The sequence below is a fragment of the Bidens hawaiensis genome, unplaced genomic scaffold (genome assembly GCF_021521415.1).
Source record: "Bidens hawaiensis isolate Kalapana, Puna unplaced genomic scaffold, B.hawaiensis_p1.1 tig00049258_1, whole genome shotgun sequence".
NCBI classification, from domain to species: Eukaryota; Viridiplantae; Streptophyta; class Magnoliopsida; order Asterales; family Asteraceae; genus Bidens; species Bidens hawaiensis.
The window spans coordinates 17,604-39,311 of NW_027498829.1; the positions used below are offsets into that span (position 1 = coordinate 17,604).

The 21,708-nt window shown below is 32.4% G+C and overlaps 2 protein-coding genes and 2 non-coding genes across 4 annotated transcripts; 3 read left to right on the forward strand and 1 right to left on the reverse strand.

Moving 5' to 3' along the window:
* The first annotated feature begins 2,059 nt into the window (after nt 1–2,059).
* LOC143597929 (uncharacterized) lies at nt 2,060–5,319 on the forward strand. The gene is made up of 3 exons (XM_077076296.1): nt 2,060–2,564; nt 3,449–3,850; nt 4,581–5,319. The coding sequence occupies exons 1-3, from the start codon at nt 2,211–2,213 to the stop codon at nt 5,121–5,123; spliced, it is 1,299 nt and encodes a 432-aa protein (XP_076932411.1). The 5' UTR covers nt 2,060–2,210; the 3' UTR covers nt 5,124–5,319.
* A 116-nt stretch (nt 5,320–5,435) lies between these two features.
* LOC143597930 (uncharacterized) lies at nt 5,436–8,550 on the reverse strand. The gene is made up of 7 exons (XM_077076297.1): nt 8,109–8,550; nt 7,341–7,400; nt 6,962–7,210; nt 6,796–6,872; nt 6,630–6,706; nt 5,810–5,942; nt 5,436–5,726 (listed from the first exon to the last, which is right to left on the reverse strand). The coding sequence occupies exons 1-7, from the start codon at nt 8,500–8,502 to the stop codon at nt 5,571–5,573; spliced, it is 1,146 nt and encodes a 381-aa protein (XP_076932412.1). The 5' UTR covers nt 8,503–8,550; the 3' UTR covers nt 5,436–5,570.
* Nucleotides 8,551–14,858: 6,308 nt separating this feature from the next.
* On the forward strand, nt 14,859–14,931 carry TRNAR-CCG (transfer RNA arginine (anticodon CCG)). The gene has a single exon. It is a non-coding gene; the product is annotated as a tRNA-Arg (tRNA).
* Nucleotides 14,932–15,374: 443 nt separating this feature from the next.
* Nucleotides 15,375–15,448, forward strand: TRNAT-AGU (transfer RNA threonine (anticodon AGU)). The gene has a single exon. It is a non-coding gene; the product is annotated as a tRNA-Thr (tRNA).
* Nucleotides 15,449–21,708: the final 6,260 nt, after the last annotated feature.

The window sequence follows — 21,708 nt, forward strand, 5'->3', positions numbered from 1 at the left end:
TCCATGTAATCTTATATTCTTATTTGTTTCTTATTTAAAAGATTTGAAATAATAATAATAATAATAATAATAATAATAATAATAATAATAATAATAATAATAATAATTGGGGTGGTTAAGGTAAGTTTCTATGTGGATAGCCAATAATGGCCGTTGATTGTCTAAATTTGAAAAATCGAATAGGATAAGTAACTTTAGACCTAATCACTAAATCTTTCTAGGGTTGGATTAGAATGCCTGAATGAGAAATTTTGGCATATGTGTTTTAAGGAGTAAGTCTAAGAATTGAAGAAATGTATATGCAATAAAGAGACATCTTAGTTGAATGTGAATACCAATTAATACTGATGGTGATTAATTACTTTTTCTTGTAGAGAGTTTTTGAACTAAGGATTCTTGACATTTGAGCATGAGTTAGATGCTAAATATTATGTGTTGGTTGATGTTAAACAAGTGTATAATATGATATATTGTTAAAAATGGATGAGTGCTTAACCTATGCAAATGGGAGTGAAACTTAATAACAAACCTTATTGGAGGATTCGGTTGTTAAAAAATTCCAACATGTAAATAGCAATTTATTTCCATGTGTCAAGTGTCATGTGATGAATGTATAGGCGACCAAAGAAACTTATAACTAGTATGTCAAATGAATTTAGTGTCCGTTGGCTTAGACGGATCAAACAATCATATCAAACGAACTTACCAAACAAATGAACACAAGATATTGAGGTGATAACCCATGACTCTTTTCATATAACCAAACGAACTTAACAAACGAACATAACTTCACGAAATGGAGAAGAGACCTCTCTTGACTCTCTCTAGGAGAAACAACTCTCTCTCTAAAAACAATAATCTAGACTAGGGGTGTTAATCAGGTAAATTCGATTGGGTTTCATTCGGGTCGGGTTAGTGGGGTTTTTAAAAAAAAAATATATAACCCGCAACCCGACCCTATTCAGGTTCGGGTTAGTCGGGTTTCGGGTTAGTCGGGTCGGGTTTGTCGGGTTAATCGGGTTACTCTATATTTTTATGTTAGTTATTGTGTTGGTAAATGGTGGGTTACAAAGAGAAGTATAAATTGTATAACCAATAATAAATGATCTAAAGAACCAATTATTCATACCAAGGGTTATTTAATTAATGTACTTAAAAGTATAAGCATGTGTCATGAATAAACATTGTGATACAACAGCCATACGATACAAAAGTGTAAAAAAAATAAAAATTATGTGTGTTATGTGAATGTTGGGAAATGGAAGGAAAAATAAGATTGTGACTTTTAACAACTTATGGTTATAATTCATTTGAGAAAATCATCACTGTATTTATTTACGATTAAACCGGTGCAATAACAAACCAATATCAGTCCATTTGTTACTTTTCAACAATTCAATCTAATCTAAATTACTTGGCCATGTTATATTTTAATTAAACCAAATATATATAGGGAAAAGTGAATATGGGGTTATTAAGCATTTAACCTTAGATGTGAAACCCCAAAAACTACGTAATTTTGATTAAGTATTTATATAAAAAAATATTTTATTTTATTTTGTGTTTGTTTCCTCTCCATTTATTTAGAATATCTCAACCAAATCCCTAATTCACCATTATCGTTCATATGTCCGAAAAATGCATTCTACATCATTCTGCCAAACACAATCGATAATAGTGCTTGTTCGTTAATTAACCATCTTTTCTAGGCCTAAAACCGATGGAATTTTATGATAGGCTTCCTTGATGGAATTTTAGATTTTTAGTTGATATGCACATAAGTTGGGAATCTGGGTTTATTTTTAATTTTTGTTTAGTTGATAAACTCCAACGTTTATCTCTATACGTCCCACTTCCCACAAATTCGTTCAAACCTCAACCAAGTCCACATAAGCTAACACAACATATATTGTTTAGGGACTTGGGTGTACCACTTGTGTTACTAACTTATTATTATTCAACACATGTACTGATGTACCATCATCCCTACAACTAACTAAAATTTGTAAATATATAAATTCTGATCCGACATAAAAACAGACTTTATTCAAATCATTGAGAGGGAGCAGTCACAGTCCCTCGGGAGTTGAGCAGATGCTTTACTCTTTTCTTGTTCCCCGTAAAGCAAATCAATAATAATCAAATCGTTGAATGATCAACACACAATCTCACATTTCACATTACAACTTCAGACCCAACACACATACAACATGGATGCTGCAACTAAATCAAACGAAAGAAGATCAACCCAACAACAGATACCAATACCCATACCACTGTCTCCCTTAACAGAATGGCCGCAGTACCGTAACCATCAGCCGCAGGAGGTTAAAAGAAAAGGCCGCCGGAGAAGGTTGTTAGGACTAGGAAAGACATCCAAAGTGAAGTGTCATGATTCGGACCATGAAGATGGTTTTGGTGTCAGTGAAAAGTACGAGAATGATAATGATCATAATATTAATCCAAGGGTTTTGTTGCTGGGAGTATTGGGATGCCCGCTTGCACCTATTTCAGTTGATAATAATGATTTTCAGTACAACATCAAAGATAATAATATTCCATTTGTATGTTCTATTCTATCTTTCTGACAAATATTACTCATTCCTTTATGCAAGTTAATTTATATAAATAAATAGTTTATTTTTTATATGACTGGTGTGTCGGTTAACATGTTAACTGATACTTGTTAGATAATTAGCTTATAATGTTTTTTTTTCAGTTGATGTAATAAACTTTAACCCATATACACATATACAGTTAAAATCATGTGACATGAATGTTATTTGTGTAACTCTTTAACAAGTTAAACGGATTGTAAATGGGTTGTTATGCGGTAAGCGGGTTGTAATATATGGTTAAAACGGGTCGTAAATGGGTTGTTGCATAGTAATAGAAGGAAACGGGTTGGTGGGTTGTGGTAAACGGGCTAAGTTGATTGTCTGGTTGTTTAAAATGGGGTTAAACGGTTGTCTTGTTGCAGTAGACGGGTTAAACGGGTTGTTGGATTGTAGTAAATGGGTTAGGTGGGTTGCCGGGTTGTTATAAATGAGTTAAACGGGTTGTCTAGTTGTAATGAAAGGGTTAAACTAGTTGACCCTGATAAAATATATTTGTTATTCTAGTTCTAAACTAGTTTACCAAGTTGGCCATATAAAACATAGTTTTTATTCTAATTTAAACAGGTTGACCTTGATAAAATGTATTTTCATTTTGGTTTTAAACTGGTTAAAGGGTTGACCGTGATAAACAGTGTTTATTACAATTTTAATTAGGTTGACAAGTCAATATTAGTACGTTTAATGAAACAGGTTAAACAGGCTAGCCTAAACATAACCGGTTCAATTAAATGGGTTAAACATATCAACTCGAAAACAACTTGTTTAATAAACTATTTTTCATTTCGGGTGTCATGTCCAAACTTCTAACCCAATATAATATATGGTTGTAGGAGAGGTCTACTGCACAATACATAATACAACAATACTTAGCAGCAACAGGGTGCTTAAAGATGATGTCAACCGGGGCCAACAATCATCCGCAGCAATCGGGTTACTATAAAAACATGTACACAACAGGGACCGTTAAAATGACATGTTGTGAAACCGAGATTTCATCAATACGAGGACACAGTGTCACCAAAAGTGGCAGCCGGTCACATGAAACCGACAATGTTAATGGTTGTTTTGTTCTGTGGCATATGGTGCCCGGAATGTGGTCTCTTGAGCTTGTACTTTCTTCGGGCAACAAGGTCTTGGCTGGCAGTGATGGGGATACTGTTTGGAGTCACACTCCTTCCCTTGGGAAACAGATCGCGAAAGGTCCAAAGCGCCCCTTACGACGGATTATTCAGGTCACTTCTTTACATAATTGAGATCATATTGTTATTCTAGATGCAAAAATAAATGTTTTCATGAATCATGACTGGACTGGTTATCCAACTAGCCGGTTTATAATATATATTTTTTCTACTCAAAATCTTATTTATGGGTTCATTTACTACTCCAGACTTCTTATTTTATTTATTTAAAAGTTAATATTTATTAACATTACAAATCTACAACAAAATATATGATTCCAAATCTATGTCAAAAGTGTAATATTTTATTAGATTATTTATGACTTCATCCGTAAGTCCGTCCGACCAGTGGACCTAGTAGTCTAGGGTGATTTTGAAAACATTAGAAAAATTATGTTTGCAGGCATTACTTGTGTTTTGTGTGAGTTAGATACGGGCTTGCATCGTTGGTCGTTTGACCCGATCATTGGGTCCAAATTTCATCATTTTGGGCTCCAATTTTGCCTTTTCCAAATTATAACATTCGCGGTTTTTTATTATTCCATTTTTAATGTAAATCACGTTGCGAACGATGTGAAACCTTTGCTATCTACATAATTTAAGTATATTTTATTTACTACCTTCCCAGCGGGTTCATAATAGCTAAATGTCAAGTTACCCTTCTGAAATGTCCTATACTCGACCTTCCTTGTATGCCATGACATAATTTTAAAAACACAATGTGCATGGTCTTGTGTGACAATAAGTTCGCTAACGAGTATAATGCAATTATGAAAACTTGTAGGGACTGGATCCAAAGAGCACGGCTATGTTATTTGCAAAAGCGGAACTCTTAGGGGACAAGAAAATAGGAGAAGAAGATTGTTTTGTTTTGAAAGTCTGTGCATCCACGGAGGATTTAATTGCACGAAACCACGAACCGGGCCCTATCATGGTTGAGGTGTTAAGACATGTACTTTATGGTTACTTTAGCCAAAAAAGCGGGCTTCTTGTATACATGGAGGACTCACAACTCACTCGAGCTATAGTCGGGCATGATAATATGAACAATGCTAATATCTTTTGTGACGATCAAATGATCGAAGAAGTAATGTATTGGGAAACGAGTATTGGTAGTAGTATTGGAGATTATAAGGCGGTCGAGGGTTTGATGGTGGCCCACCAAGGACGGTCTGTAGCCACGGTGTTTGGGTTTCCTGACTTATGCTTACAAGACCAACAACCGTATGTGTATAGGACTCGGTCTGAAGAGTTATGGAACATTGATGATATTGCGTTTAATATCCATGGTCTATCGCCTCATTCGTTCCTCCCGCCCTCCCAATAAATTGTATGAAACTCAGAATTTATATTCATCTGACTTTGTCTAATATATAGGGAATTTTATTATTTTCATTTTAAGTTAAGTTTAAGGAAATGTATCCAAATTTACATATATTGTTATCATTTTCAAAAGTTTAGTTGAAACCACCTAATTGTTAAAAATACTTTAAATGTCACTCAAGTACAGTTTAGTTTATTTTATGCTAATACGAAACGAGTTGCATTTGGATCCTTCGTCCGATGACAAGTCGCCCAGAACTTAAAATCTGCATTGAGATCAATTAAGCCTTTCTGATTGAATTTATTAACTGATTAAACAATTTCATTCAAACATATTGCGTATTTACAGCTACAGAAAACTGGCTATAATCCACCCACTTGGGTGTTAAATTATTTACAAACATGTTAAGACTGTATATCTTTATATTAATACCCTTTTCTATAAAACAAATCATCTTTTAGCAGCCATTGCTTCTTCAATGCTTCTAATAACTACACTCAAACTACTGCCATTTTCAAGAGCTTTTACAGCAGCTTTATGTGCATGTTTATGCCATTTCAACAGATTATACGACTGTAAAACCGACCACCTTGCTTGATTCGACATCTGTTTCAACACGATAACAAAGCCATAATCAATTATCATCAACATCTACAAAGAGCAAAAGGCCAAACAGATCAAACAGTTACCTCAGCAACAGATAATGGTGGTTCCAAAAGCAAACAAATGCTTCTAAATAAATTTTCATCATTTTCTCCACCCTCAGCTTCACCATAAACAAGAGCTTCGGCTGCTATCCCGCCAAATAGCACCATGCAGTATCTGAATAACATTTGCAAACATTAACAAATTATATTATTAGTCATTTGGTTTTAGCAAGCAAGTTACATCTTATTATGTATACATATATGCCTTGTGACATCTAATGTGGCATTTAATAATTCATTTTAAAATATGAACTTAAAAAAAAGATCATTTTTTCAAACTTGTAAATAAATTTGTTTTTAGATATTTTTCACTTATCCGTTCTTTGCACATGTGGCCTATAATATATGGCGTGTATGTGTATAATATATTGACGCGTGTATGTGGCTGCTTAATAAAGTTGGTGATAAATTATAAGTTGGTTCGCCCCTTTACATATATTGACGCGTGTATGTGTATAATATGTATATCTCTGTATATTTGAAAAGCTACTATTCACCCCCTATAAGTTTTTAATATACTTTGAAAGTGGTTGTGACTTGTGAGTGAAGGAAAGAGAAATGGTAATGATAAAGGTATAAGAAGTATTATTTAATTGAAAATGAGAGAGAAAATGTAGAGTGTTTTAGTGTAATTTTGGATTTAGGGATAGGGCATAAGATGGGAATACTCTAAGTAGAAAACAGCTTGAGCCGATGAACAGTTGTACCTATTGCGTTAACTATGATACTTAAAATGATTATATGTATGAGTGTGTGTGTGTGTCTCAATGTTGAAACATTAATTACATAAATAAAGAAGCACCTGTCAAAGGCAACACCGGTGAGTCGGCCCTCAGCAAGCTCGTTTTGAAGGTTCTCATCCCAAAACTGTGTTCCCGCCTGCACAGTTGAAATTAAAATAATGCCATCAGAGCTCCGATTAACTTTATACAAAACAAATTGCAGCTAAAATTCTAATATTAAAATACCTGCCCTTGAATCCCCATCTGCATCGCAACAATTGGATCTAAAATTACCCCTCGAATGGGGCATCCCATTAGGTAAGCTACAATTTCCAAAACAGGATATTAATCATTAATAATTAACATAACTCAGCTCTTTAACATAGAAAATAATAATATTACACATTAATACCAACAAGAAGATGTCCTGCTTCATGTACAAGAATACGCCGCTTGTAAGGAGGCCAATAACTTGTTATTTGGGCTAAACATGTGCCACCAAGAAATATGGAGTCGGCCATTGCAAAACCCAATATTACCGCCAGCTGTGGTCGGAGGTCAACTCCATGGTCAACCAGATATGATAATCCAGCAAAAAATGCAGCCAGAATAACACTAGAGCTTGTAGAAAGACCCCATTTCTTTGGTGAAAGTTTGGAAACTGTACCATCAAGTATAAAGTTTGTTTCAATTTATTGCAGTTATAAGATGAACAAACAAAAAGACAGATCATAATGTTACATTTCTTGCATAACAAGCATGATCATGCAAGTTTCAAAGGGATTGCATACCTTCTAAACCAGTTGACGACTTCAAAACAGTCGGAGTAACATCTCTTGGTCCCTCAAGAACTGCAAATTATAAACAACGATTCTCTCAGTTGTAAAACAAAATATTGAATTCTACCAGTAATTGAGATATGCATGATTGTATATAGAACACTCTAGAAAACTCTTTATAAAACAAGAGCTACAACTGGGAACTTGTTTAGAAGCTTAACTGCTAGACTAATTTATCTAACTCAATCTTATTCTGATATCAGTTGTAATAACATCCTATGCAAGAGAAAGCGTTTACATTTGCTTATGTTGTAACTTGTAACCAAACACACAGTAATCAGAACCGTATAAATATATGTGCTGTTTAAATTAAAAACTTTGAAATTGTTTAATTAGAGCTGCTTTTCCCCATTAAATAATTAGCAATGAGTTCATTATCTACCCATTTTAAAATAGACTAATAGAGAACCTTAAGAACTGTATAAGCACTTTCACGCCACTACGCCCTTCATCAAGGATTCACGTGAAGCCAGTTTCTTTTTACAGTATTAGATGAGTTGTCAAAGTCGATACAAAAGACAATCCCATGTGTGCGTATTTCACTGGTTTATTCGGTTACATAATCTCTTTAAACATAATGCGGTTCTCGTTCTCTCTACTTAAAATCGGTCTAGTAATAGTAATTATTTTTACAATCTAAGGTACTCGATAAAATTGGGCACATGTTTGCAGCAACAAAAACAGCAGATATATAATTTAGCAAATGTTACGAAATATTACCGATGCTGCGATACTTTGCGAATTGGTTTAAAAAGCCTTTATCCTTGAGGAAAGCATAAGCAGCAGCAACAAGCCTCAAATCATCAGCATTTAAGCAAGTATCCAGCACCTCCCAATCTCTCTGCAACTCCACCAATCCCAAGGGGTTATTATTATTATTATTATCATCATCATTAGGCTGTGGGATATCCTGGAGGAAACGAAGAGCTCTGCCCAGATCTTTCTCTTTAACGGCCTGTTCATACTCTCTCCATTCCGTTAGGGCTCTGGGGCGTGAAGAATGTTGCCGGATTTTCAACGGAAATTGATTGGAGTGGAAGGAGTTGGTTGATCGAGGTGAGTTGTGTGATGAAAATGGCGCCGGTGGAGTACACCGGAGGAGATAAATCGCCATTGAAGGAGCTGTGTGGTGGATGCTTGGTTGAACCACAAAAGGGGAGGTGTTAACCGACAGTTAAGTGAGAGAGTCGAGTCATAAAAACGGAACCTAAGTATTAACTGACGGTTAATATTTAAAGTTTTGAATGATTGATTTTTCGGTTCAGTTTAGGTTAACCATTTTTTAATAGACAAAAATAACTGAACCAATTAACCAATATTTTTTTATCCGTAACAATCATCTTCTTCTAAGGATATTATGTTAGAGTATTTTAAAATGATGTCTATCTAACTTTTTTTGACCGTTATATTCTTGATCTTAAATATTTCATTTCATTAGTAACATATATTTATTTGTTTCGAATGATGGTAACTTTATATTGCGTTTATTATGTGTATTTTGGAACTAATGTGTAATGTGTATAACCTAATTTTTTAAAATGTTAATGGTTTTAATTTTGTAAATTCTTAACAAAGTTAACAAAAATGTAGCATGTGTTAAAAGTTTAGGTTTAGCAGTTAATTAACCAAATTGAACCGAACCGAATCAACCGCTAATAACCAATTAACCAAAACCGAGCGGTTATTGTTTTTTAATAACTAGAGTGTTCGGTTATGGTTTCGGTTATTGTCATTAACCGAACCGATAAGAACCGTGCACAACCCTAATTTATGATGGATGTTTTTTACCCAAACTCAAACCCTGTTCAACATGAAACTTGAAACCCAAAGATATTAATCCGTTGGAAATTAGTTTAAACAAAAGTTAAACAGGTTAAACTGATTAATACAAATTTACATTAAAAAATGCCAATTTTAAATCTACATACATTATCAACTAATAATCATCATTGAAGTCCAGTTTTCCTCTCGTAAGTTTTGTTATTGTCGTGAACATGATGTTTTGTTTAGCTTTTTGTATGCATGTATATTTTGCTCTCGTCTTCCTCCCATAAAGATGACATATTTTTCAAGTTAGTATACAGATCGACTTCGTGCTTGTTTTATATGACTTTTTAGCTAATATGTGTTTATTGCATGAGTTTGAACGAAATTTCATATTGAGAAGGTTTTTATTTGACATTTTGGGCTTCTTACTTGATGAATGCCATGTTAACTTTAATTATAAAGTATGAATTGCAACTAGGGGTGTTAATCGGGTCAACCCGATCGGGTTTCGAATTATTCGGGTCGGGTTAGTCGGGTTTTTAAAAAAAAATATGTGACCCGTAACCCGACCTTATTAAGGTTCGGGTTTATCAGGTTCAGGTTAATTGGGTTTAGGGTTAGTTGGGTTAATCGGGTTATTCTATTGCTGGGTTACGATTTGATAAACTGACGCATATCAAAAGACCATGACATAATCAAGACAAAAGATTCTAGAGAGCATAATGTATATGACGATTTATTGATAATAGAATTGTATGCATTGAAACCAAATTATTGTGTTTATTATAATTATATTGTTCTTCTATCTCATTCTTGAATCACCACGGTGTTAGGATTCCGCACTAACATCGTGTCTGGGTTGATATCATATTGTAGTGATCCAGATTCAGGACTTACATCTATATTTTTAACTTAGTTATTGTGTTGGTAAATGGTGGGTTGCAAAGAGAGGTATAAGTTGTATAACCAATAATAAATGATCTAAAGAACCAATTGTTTATCCTAACATATACTTTTCTTTAACGTAATTAAAAGTATAAGCATAAGCAGGTGCCATGATATTGAAATATGTTAACTAAATATCATTAGGTTTAGTAACATGTGATATAGTAGCCTACTAGCCACATGAGGCAAACATGTAAAAAAGTAAAATAAAATTATGTGTTTGTGGCATAGTGGCTTATGTGAATGATGGGTAATGGGAGGAAAAACAAATACACTGAATTTAAGAACTTATGGTCATGCTTCGTTTGAGAAAATCAATATTGTATTTATTTGCAATTAAGTTGATACTAACAAACCAATATGTAGTCCATTTGTTACTTTTTAACCATTCAATTTGATTTAATTACTTGGTCATGTTATATTTTAATTATATATATATAAGTAACATAATGTATCTTAAAAACTAAAATATATCGTCACCACTAATCGGGTTATTCGGGTTAACCCGATTTTTTTCCAAAAACTAACCCGAAACCCGACCCTATTAACAATTCGGGTTATTCGGGTTAACCCGAATAACCCGATTAATACTTTTTGACCCTATTTAGCCCGACCCTAATTAGCTTATTCGGGTCGGGTCGGGTCGGGTCAGGTTAATCGGGTTTGGGTATTTTGTGTAACATCCTTAAAAGTTTGATCCAAATATGACAAGCTAATAGAAGTAAAGGAATTAAAAAAAAATCTGATTTATTAACCCATCGCAATACGCCATGGGCATAGCCAAGAAGACATCGCGATACGCGATGGGAACGTCACAGAAATCCAAAAAGGGCGTTGTCGCGATACGCTACTACCCAAGACATTAAGCCATCGCGATACACGATGACTAGGATAATATGAAAGTGACACGTGTACGACACGTGTCAACACGTGGCAGAAGGTGTCTTAGAAAATGACATGTGTCCGCCACGTGTCAACATGTGGCAGAGGGTGTTTAAGAAAGTAACGCGTGTCCGCCACGTGGCGACACGTGGCACTCTCTGAGTAACACGTGTTATCGCGATACGCGATGACCAAAAGATTGGTCATCGCGTATCGCGATGGGACCAATTTTCAGCTATAAATAGGAGGTGTGAGGCTAATTTCTCTTCACACAACTTCTCTCTATCTTTAAAAATATTTTCTCGCTCTAGAAATTACACTCTCTACCTCGGTTCTCGTGCCCCGACCCGACAAATTATAATTTTGTAATCCGTACCATATACCGACGACACCTCGAAGTTTGTACCGACAATCCCGACGACCGGCGCACCTCGTTTTGAGTATCGAACTCGTCACCTCGTAAACCGTGCCGACCCGGCGTCCCGCCTCGAAGTACGTGCACGACCCGGTGACCCCGAGCGTTGCCTCGATTTATGTGCCGAGGAGTTGTTGATCAAGATTCTCATTATACGTGCAAGCGTCGAAGTGCTGCCAGAGAATCTAGAAAATAATAAGCTAAGCAAGGTAGGGAACTGTTCCAATAAAATATTATTATTTCGAAGGCTTAGACCTTAGTCAGGGGTATAGCCTAAACCTTGATCAAATTAAAAGATAATAATAAAATAAGATTTCTTTATAATTAAAGAAATACAAAATTTTATATAAACAAATGTTATAACTAAAACATAAATTCTTTATGGTTAAGAAATATAAGTATTCATATACATGAGGAAATAGTTAAAATAATATTTCTTCAAGAGTAAGAAAGATAAGTTTTACCTACAAGATGTATAGTTAAAAATAGTGTTTCTTTATGATTAAGAAACATGAGATTTATATAAAGGTTATAGACAAATGCCGTTTCTTCTTGAAAAAGAAACATATCATAGGCATTTCTTCATGAAGAAGAAACATAGCACATGATTAGCAAATAAAGAGAAATGATTCATGTCCAAAGTATTTTATACAAACAAATGATCAATTAAGGTTTAAAGCTATCAAAACCAGACTAAAGGCCTGTAGCTGGATTAAAAGACGATCCGGGTATTTATATAAACCTATTTTATTATAGGTCAATCATTCAATCATTCACAAAGGTTTTCAAACGAGATCACCACATCATTCAGAACAGACAGTCACAGGTAAATACGTTAAACCTTTTTCAGTCAAGATAAACGGGTTGTTTATCTTAAACAAAGACAGTCAAATAAAGATTTGGGATTACATGATCCCTATTAAATACAAGATAGAGAATAAAAACAAAACTCAGACCGAGTTCACATGTATCTGGATTCAAACATAATTAATCTAGTCTATCAGTCAATACTACGTGGCCGCAGACTAGAGATCATAATAAAAGTTCTCCTATGGGCATCGGTTCCCAATGGGCGTCAGTTCCCGGAGAACCGTAATTGTGTGTGTATGGCAAGTGGTATAAATCCCAGAAATAAGAGACGTTTCTGCTGAGGGTTTTCCAGAAAACTATCTTGCCAGTCAAAGAAATATTTATAAAATGTTTTTAGAGTCAACGATTCACCAGCATATCGCTGACGTATTTTTCCCCTCCAACATTTCAGGAAATAAAGATAGTACGGGTAGCAAGGAATTATAGCCATCCAAGAAGATAGGCGCTCGCAAGGCAGAGATGGCTCAGTTTTAAATTATTAAAATATTGCAGACAATATTTAAACAAAGTTTTATAAAATCAAACAAAGATTTATAAATCAAACCCTCGAATATTTATTATTCGAGAAGCTTTCTAATAAATCAAATATTTTATTATATTAAATAAAAGTTTGCAAATAAACTAATGATTAAAAATATATAAAGACTTCCGCTAAAACTCTGATATATTTTCAAAACAGGTACCAACTATTAGTCACACGCCTAGGCACTAAGTCGGGGGTGTGACATTTTGGACACCCCTGATTGCAACTACTATTTAGAAACCCAAATATCGATTAACTCAACCCAAATAAACATGATATCTATCAATCTAGATCTTATTTGTGCTAGTAAACGAGTAGGATTCTATAAATCAACCTAAATAAAAAACAACTTGAACAACGCCCCTAGTGAAAACGGGCACATATATCGGATTTGGACCCATACAGGGTTGATTTAAGTCAAAGTTTATTATTGTTCAAAGTGATTTCCAAGTATAAAATATTAATTTACCTTGAGACCAGTTCGTTTCATTTTTAACTGGTTTCAACAAAGGAGTTCTCAAACAGACAGTCTCATTTGAAACCAGGACATTCGATTCAAGTTAATAAACAATTTGGTTCACAAACCAGATTAATAAACAATTTGTCTAGTGAAAACTAGCCATAATTATTCAGTCCATGAACCAATGGCATGGTACTAAAAGACTAATCTCCGCATAGGATGTTGCATTCCATTGCTTCAGTTGTGGATGTTTTTAATAATGGTGTATTCAGCAATGGACAACTACGAACTTAGGTGTGTTAGCTTTTTTATGTTTGGGATATAAATGGTGGTGATGTAGACATTGTAAGAATGTTTGTGGGAGGAATCAATACTTTGGAAAAGATTCTAAGGATCAGATGACTAGATTTGAGGACGTTTTAAATTTCATCACACTATCCTCTTTGTGTATCATTTTCTTTTTTTCTTTGCTTCAACCCTAGACCATGAATCAACGGTGATATCTGGACAACGCTAGTTTAACCACACCCGTACAACTTCTATAAGAGCTTTTTTAGGCAATTGTTGAAAAGTTCATGAACTTTTGTTGCATTTGTACATAATGTCTAGACTATATTGTTGTTTGATTGAAACACTTTACCTTCTTTAGTTAATAGTACAATTCTTGCACTTAATTATTAATTTAGGACCTTTTTTTTGTATTAAATCCCTAAACCTTTCAAAAGTTAATGAAAGTCTTTTGCATGCTGAAATCTTAGAACTTTACTAAGACGATTTTATTTTTAAGTTGTAGAAGTCTATGGATCTAATTTCGTATAAATAAAGTTTAAATGTGCTAATACAATGAAAGTTTATATCGTCCCCAAAACTTTTGAAAGTTGATTACCTATATACGGTCAAACTATGTTAGCATTTTTATTCAAGAGCACCTTTAAATGGTGAGATGTTAAGAGTAGATGTATATGTGAATTCGGGCAATCGCAATGAAGAGATGTTAACCAATAGATGCATATGTGAATTCCACCAATAGCAATGAAGCTAGCGACTCTTAACGCCAAGATGATGACATCCATCATTGGCAGCGGTGATTTCGACATATGCATGGATATACAATTTTGTTATCAGTAACTTTTGTTTAACATCATCATCATCATCATCATCATCATCATTGTACTCAGTATATCCACCAATAGCAAAGCTATGGTAGGGTCTGAGGAGGGTAAGATGTAGACAGCCTTACCTCTACCCTTTAAGAATAGAGAGACTGCTTCCGGTGAGACCCCCGGCTCGATAGTGGTTTTGCATCAAGCCTTGCATCAGTAACTTTTGTTTAACATATACATGGATATTGTCATGTAGTTATAACTTATAACTAGAAATCAATGTCTCGTGATTTTCTCTTGATCCAACCTCTATTACATACAAATATGATAGATATAATACATTTCGATCAGTTTGATTTATTTTGTGTTTAAACTCTCTCTCATCCAGTGTATGAAAATTCTTTATCAGCTACTTCAAAAGTAAAATATTAAATTTTGTCTATTACTAGTTCTTTTCCAGTTGTGCCCACTTTTAATTAATGAAACAGAATAAGTAAATAAAAAAGATCGCGTGGCCTAATGGATAAGGCGCTCGCCTCCGGAGCGGGAGATTGTGGGTTCGAGTCCCATCGTGATCGATTTTATTTTTTGTTTAATCGTTTTACTGATGCTTTGTTGTTAGTTAGTAAGTAATCATGTAATCTTAAAAGATAAAAAAAAAAGCGAGTTATAACTTCTAGGCCTTGAACTACTTATGCAAACGAATCTTAACACCATATTCACAAAATTACAGTTTATACCTACTTAAATATTATAATTTAGCGGATAAACACTAAGAAACCAACAATATTAGTATGAATCATCTCCATAACACGAAAAACAAGATCAATGATATAAACTTGTAAAAATTGACACATTACATAAATACATAATCAAGTAGCTTATCCAAAAAAGCGATGATTTTTCTGTAACTCAATTTCTGAAATATTTATCGAGTAGCTGACATTGACAATATATATGACTATTTCCACATGTGCCCTCTGCAATATCTTCAAAATAGAAGATTGGATTTCAAAACGCAGCTCTTGTAGCTCAGTTGGTTAGAGCACCCGTTTAGTAAGCGGGAGGTCTTGAGTTCGACTTTCCACTAGAGCACGAAATGATTTTTCCTTATTAGTTGCATTTTTTGGATATTAACCTTAACTTAAGGTGACAAACCAAATAGTAGTTGTAGCTCTAGCTCACCTTTGTGCATTCCATACTTCCAAGTTCCAATGTTTCCTATACTTTTCATGTACCATCTCTTTAATTTTCATGTTAATAAAATAAAACTAAAATAAGATACAATTAATTCTATTTAATGATTCTCTTTAAATCTTTAAATTATTCTCTTTAAATTTAATTATGTTTAATAATCATTTTTGTTATACTTGTTATTATTTATCAATCCACGATATAATTGTTATTATTTATCAATCAACGAGTTTTATTATTTATGTTATTTTTATTATTCTGTATACTATAATATAACTTAACCTAGCCTCTCAAATGAATTTTCCTCTTTAACTCCTTCATTCTCATTGACGGTTCCTTCATGTTCCACATATGACTACCTTCAACCCATTTATCTGTGAAATTTATGTTTCACCATCGATGAAGATGTTCACCATCAACGTTACCTCCGATTAGTTTAATCATCACGCTTCCTACTAGGTTTAATTTAATTTAAATAATTAATTGATATTTCATCCTTAATCAAAATTCAACTATGGAGTAAAAATTCAGATCCGTAATCAATAATTGTAAATATATGCAAATTAGGGATAGATGAATAAAATTTATTAACGAAAATTTTAATTACGGAATTTCTATATTTTAATATGTTATTATATATTATTATCGTTTGATTAATGTTTTGATTAAGCATCCTTAAGGGTTATCATAAATACGGATTTTGACCCATTTACTAATTCATAATTAGTCAATCAAGGATTTTAATATATGAGGGTCATTCTAATTTTAAGTATATGTTAATTTATAATTTATAATTACAATTATAATTTATAATATTACCACTTACCATATGTTATATCAATTAATGAGTTGTTACATTGTTGTTTAATGTTGTTTAATTATATTATATATACCGATTTTGAACCCATTGGGTAATTCAAAATTAGTCAATCAAGGATTCAAAGTTAGTCAATCGGATTTTGACCGATTCGGGAGATATTTTAATATGTTACTATATTATATATATATATATATATATATATATATATATATATATATATATATTATTTGATTAAGGTTTTGATTAAGCATCCTTAAGGGTTACTATAAATACGGATTTTGACCCATTTACTAATTCATAATTAGTCAATCAAGGATTTTAATATATGATGGTCATTATAATTTTAAGTATATGTTAATTTATAATTTATAATATTATCACTTACCATATGTTATATCAATTAGTGAGTAGTTAAATTGCTGTTTAATGATATTTAGTTATATAGGTACCGATTTTGAACCCATTGGGTATATTAAAATTAGTCAATCAAGGATTCAAAATTAGTCAATCGGATTTTGACCGATTCACTAATTTTTTTGGAAAGATTTGATAATCAATTCAAGATATACGATAATTATTTAAGGGATTAAATTGATGATTAATTATATTAATGTAAATAAATTAATTCTTAATAAGTTTATACCTTATATTTAAATATAGTCTAGATTTAAATTTTTAAAGATTTAAACATATGAATTGAATTATTTTGTATTTATTTGTATTTATAATATACTTTAATAACATTACAGTTTATTAATTCAAAATTTTAAAATCGGTTAATGCTCGTCCCATATTTTTAGTCCATGATTTGAAAGATAATTCAAATTCCCTAAATTTATGTTTTTAATTAATTCCGTATATACATTCATTTCTTATTCAAATCTTTCAAAATTTAATCCTTTACACTATCACACCCCATGACTTATATAAATATCTCACTTTCACACCCCATGACTTACACTATCACACCAAATATAGCTTAAACGACTTATTTTTTGTCTCTAAGGTTTATATTTTCTGTTGTTTATATCACTCATTTTGTTTTTTAGTTTTTTTGTTAAAAGTATTATTGTTCATTAACAAATGTTTTATTTATTTTTATATTTTCACCACCAGAAAGATGGAGCCAACAAACATCATCATGTTGAACCAATTGGATGTTCTTAACAATGACTGTATTCTCAAGCTTCGTATTCTAAAACTTTGGCGTCTCAATGATAATTCAAAGCCCGGAGAAGATTGATCCATTGAAATGATCGTGCAAGATGAAATGGTAGTGTTACACATTCATTAATTTTACTATATTTTTCATACAATTTTCTATTAATGTTAATAATAATGTTTCAGGATAATAGAATGCAAGCATATGTAAGGAAGCCATGCATCCCGAAACATGATGCATGACTTGGTGAGAATTGATATTTGATTGTGAAGAAGGCTTCTCTTTGAGCCAATATGTCGACTTACAAATACATTGACTGTCCACACAAGCTTTGTTTCACAGCCGAAACCCATCTGTCAAATTCCTATGAATTTGAAGGTCACTTGTATGGATTGAAGTTTGTTAGTTTTGATGACATAAAAGCCAAAAACATTTCCCAGAATGGAACTATTGGTTAGTCGTGGCTTGAGTCAATATGTGGAGTTTGTGACTGAGCTACTATCGCATTATTATTTATAGTTTTGTTTTTAGGTCTTATAGAATTTATTATATTTTAGTTTTTTTTAATGGCCAACAAGTTATATTGTAGCTTTTAAACTTTCAATCAATTATTCAAAGTATTACCATAATTATATAGTTATTTATTGGTATATAGATGTATAATTAATATAACTATGACAAACATTTAATAGTTGATTTGCCTAACAATAATGAGTTCCTTAATTACATATCAATATCAATATTTGAATAATTGTATTTTAATACGTTTATACACTTCTTATATAATATTATTGTTACGAGATTTTAATACTTTCAGACAAATTAAACTTAATCAAATTACTAAGTCATTTTAAGATTTCTCAAATTTTGACACATATATATTTTTTATTTCTAATTTTATTTTTTACTTTGTGATTGATTTTTTCTTTTTATGGTAATGGTGTCAACAAGTGGATTCATAAACATTCAATTGAGTATCTTTATATTATTTTATGCGATTGTATTTAAATGTGATAGGCTAAAACAAGAAGAGTTTAAGGATCATAATAATACTTGCATTCTTATTTGATCATTCTCAAAGAAAGTTTAGTGAGTAGTTAAGTAAATGAAATAGTTTCATAAGATTATAATTATTAGGTATGGCTTTTACACATTCCAGCTTTGGATACATTTCAAAACATAACATTTATATAAAATTATTCGTTCATATAAATACAAAATTTACAATATATTAACATATATTTATAATTGACGTTTTTTTATATAATTTTCTCTTGTTTAGTACACGAGTCACTAACCTATAACCTATTAAAACATATATTTTCAAATGTTTTTCTTAATTTTACAAGGTTTTTGGGCATGTAACATATGAATTAAATAGATTTTGCATCTTTTTTTCTTAATGTATTATTTTGGTTCATGGTTTAAATTAAAAAGATGATATATTGAACTTGTAATTTTACTCTTATAAATACCTTATAATTCATATAGAGTTATATTTTTTCTTAGAAATACAACTTTTTACAATTAATTATAGTGTATAACATATGCATATATATGACATATTATATGTTTTTCACCTGTGTGGTAAACGGTTCTTTGATTTACTAACCCGTGTTGAACATTTCTATTTTTATTTTAAGATAATTTATTTTTTACAACCAAATCTTAGTCTTTGTAAATTTATATATTAAATCCGTGACAATGTTTATTTTCCTAAATATCTTTTTTATACACACAAAATGTAATATAATAATATCGATATGAATGTTTTATTTTTAAAATAAATCATACCAAATTTTGGTTAGCCACTTTGAATTAATAGTGCATAAATATATAAAACCTTATTAAAAAAGTCATAAATAAATATTATTATATGAAATAACTGGATTCGCGTATTATATATCATAATTGTCATGACTCGAGGGGGATCATTAAAACATCATTGATTATTTTTAATATTTTTTTATGAACAATCTAAATTATGATTAATTTAATTAAATTATTTTTAACACATAACCATTTTCTTACGAAACAACACAAAAATAAGTTCGGAAATGTTAGATAAAGAAATAATGAATTACTTGAAGACAATGTTGGATTCTCAAAATCCTTTGATTCAAGGATATTGGATGGTAAGTGATTGTTTTAAAAATGATCCCGATATGGATTTAAAGTTGTGCATTATTGGAACAAGGCAAAAAGATGCAAGGACTTAGCCAAAAACTTCTAAGTTATAGCGTTAATCGTTGATGATATTGGTGACATAAAAATAAGCGCGATATAATTGTAACAACTCAAAGCAGATCTCTAGCAAAAGTTGGAATATATATGAGAGACCAGTTTTACTTACGCTCAACTATATGTTGCTTTTTCAATAGTGAAGAGTAGAGATTGTATTAAAATGCATATTTTGGATAAACAATGTACAGTTATAAACAAGACAACAAATACGGTTTATAAGAAAATATTTAGCAACTTATGAATTTGTAATTTTTAAAGTTTTAAATTATGTTTCCAAACAATGTACTATAAATCTTTTGTTTTAGTAAGTTTATGTTTTTAAGTACTTTGTTTACATACAAATATGAATTGCAAATATATCAAATAATTCTCCACATAAGCATATGAAACAAACTTTTATCATCTTAAATATGTCTTTTGTTGACGATTTCTATATTTCCACCCGTGTACGACCAGCCGTGTCGTACACGGGTCAATAACCTAGTTAACTATAATCAAAATCTTATAATGAATCAACAATGCTTATACGATGCAAGTATGTATGAAGAGGAACATATAAGAAAAGTTCGTCTCTATATAAGTAAATTCTCATTGTTTAGATACGGTTCATTTCATGAACACTACTTGAATGGCTTTTTTAATTTTCAAAATGGAAGTTTATTTCATGAACAAGTTGTTTCAAGTGCATTGTATTTTGTAATTATTCATTCAGCTTACCACGTGTCTTTCTGATTTACACGTATTCATTCAAGCTCTTATGGCTCTGATACTAATCCCACTACTTGAATGGCTTTTTTAATTTGTAAACTGGAAGTTGTCAGCATCATTTACAGGAATATGTCTCATTGTGACCACCATTCGGCATTGAAATAATATTACAACGTACATCAATTTCATCAACCAAATGATATTGTGCTGACTATTTCAATTCAGTTCAACTCAACTCAACTCAACTCAAAGTAACCCAATTTGAGGGAGGGGCACCCACCACCCTCATATCTTCCAACTTACCTATGAGTAGTAGACCTCGCCATCCAACCTAGCTCTTCTAGCTTGCTTCACCAGAGGCACCTTTCTAGCACTTCTACTTGTTTCACCACGTAACGCGCAAAACTTGCGCCTGGTATGAGCTTAACCTAGCGCTCTGCAAAGTAGCCTACATTGGTTACACGTGTATAATGTCTGTTACGCACATTCCAATGTCGATTACCCGTGCTGAATTTGTTACACATGTTTAATGTCAATTACACACTTTTAAGCTTAAGTTAGCTTAAATGTCGGTTACGTTCATTCTGGTGTTGGTTATGCCTAGTGAGCCGGGTAGCACGCGTCAAGAGCCACGTAAAATGCGTAGCTCGACCTCGGTACTGTAACATTCTAGCTACCGCCGCACCATAATATTGTCTGCTTTGGCCGGGACGTACCACCATCGCCTCATCACGGATTTGCTTTTGGTTGAACAGGTAGAGACTTCTCGATCAAGACTCCCATCTGAGCACTTAACTGTGGAGTTCTCCCCTCATTCACTACCATTAAGCGTCCAAAACGCGTTATGATGACTTATGAGGATGGTATCTACCTCCTTATAAAGAAGACTTTGTTCACCTTCCCAACCGATATGAGATGTTACAAGTATGCACTTAACTCGGCGCTTGACGCATAACCGGCTCCACGCCTCCACATTAGTAAACAATGCAGGTTACACATGCACGCCGGTTACACGTGACAACGTTGCTATGTGCTTGTTTTTTATACGTTTTGATCAAATTTTATTCAAGATCGATAATATGATTTATAATGTAAAAATCATTCACGCATCAATGTATAACTCTTTTAAAAATGAATACCTTTATAGTTTTATTAAAAGTTCATCATTTAAGCTATTTGCACACTAAACATCTTTCCTTTATTTTTCTTCAACACATTTTATCTTCA

Excerpts from the sequence above, each read along its gene's own strand:
- LOC143597929 (XM_077076296.1), top strand. The coding sequence starts at position 2,211 with ATGGATGCTGCAACTAAATCAAACGAAAGAAGATCAACCCAACAACAG. Across the intron at positions 2,565-3,448 it reads AAGATAATAATATTCCATTT|GAGAGGTCTACTGCACAATA; the intron begins GTATGTTCTATT and ends ATATGGTTGTAG. Across the intron at positions 3,851-4,580 it reads CCTTACGACGGATTATTCAG|GGACTGGATCCAAAGAGCAC; the intron begins GTCACTTCTTTA and ends GAAAACTTGTAG.
- LOC143597930 (XM_077076297.1), bottom strand. The coding sequence starts at position 8,502 with ATGGCGATTTATCTCCTCCGGTGTACTCCACCGGCGCCATTTTCATCA. Across the intron at positions 7,211-7,340 it reads GTCGTCAACTGGTTTAGAAG|TTTCCAAACTTTCACCAAAG; the intron begins GTATGCAATCCC and ends TTGATGGTACAG. Across the intron at positions 6,707-6,795 it reads AGATGGGGATTCAAGGGCAG|GCGGGAACACAGTTTTGGGA; the intron begins GTATTTTAATAT and ends TCAACTGTGCAG.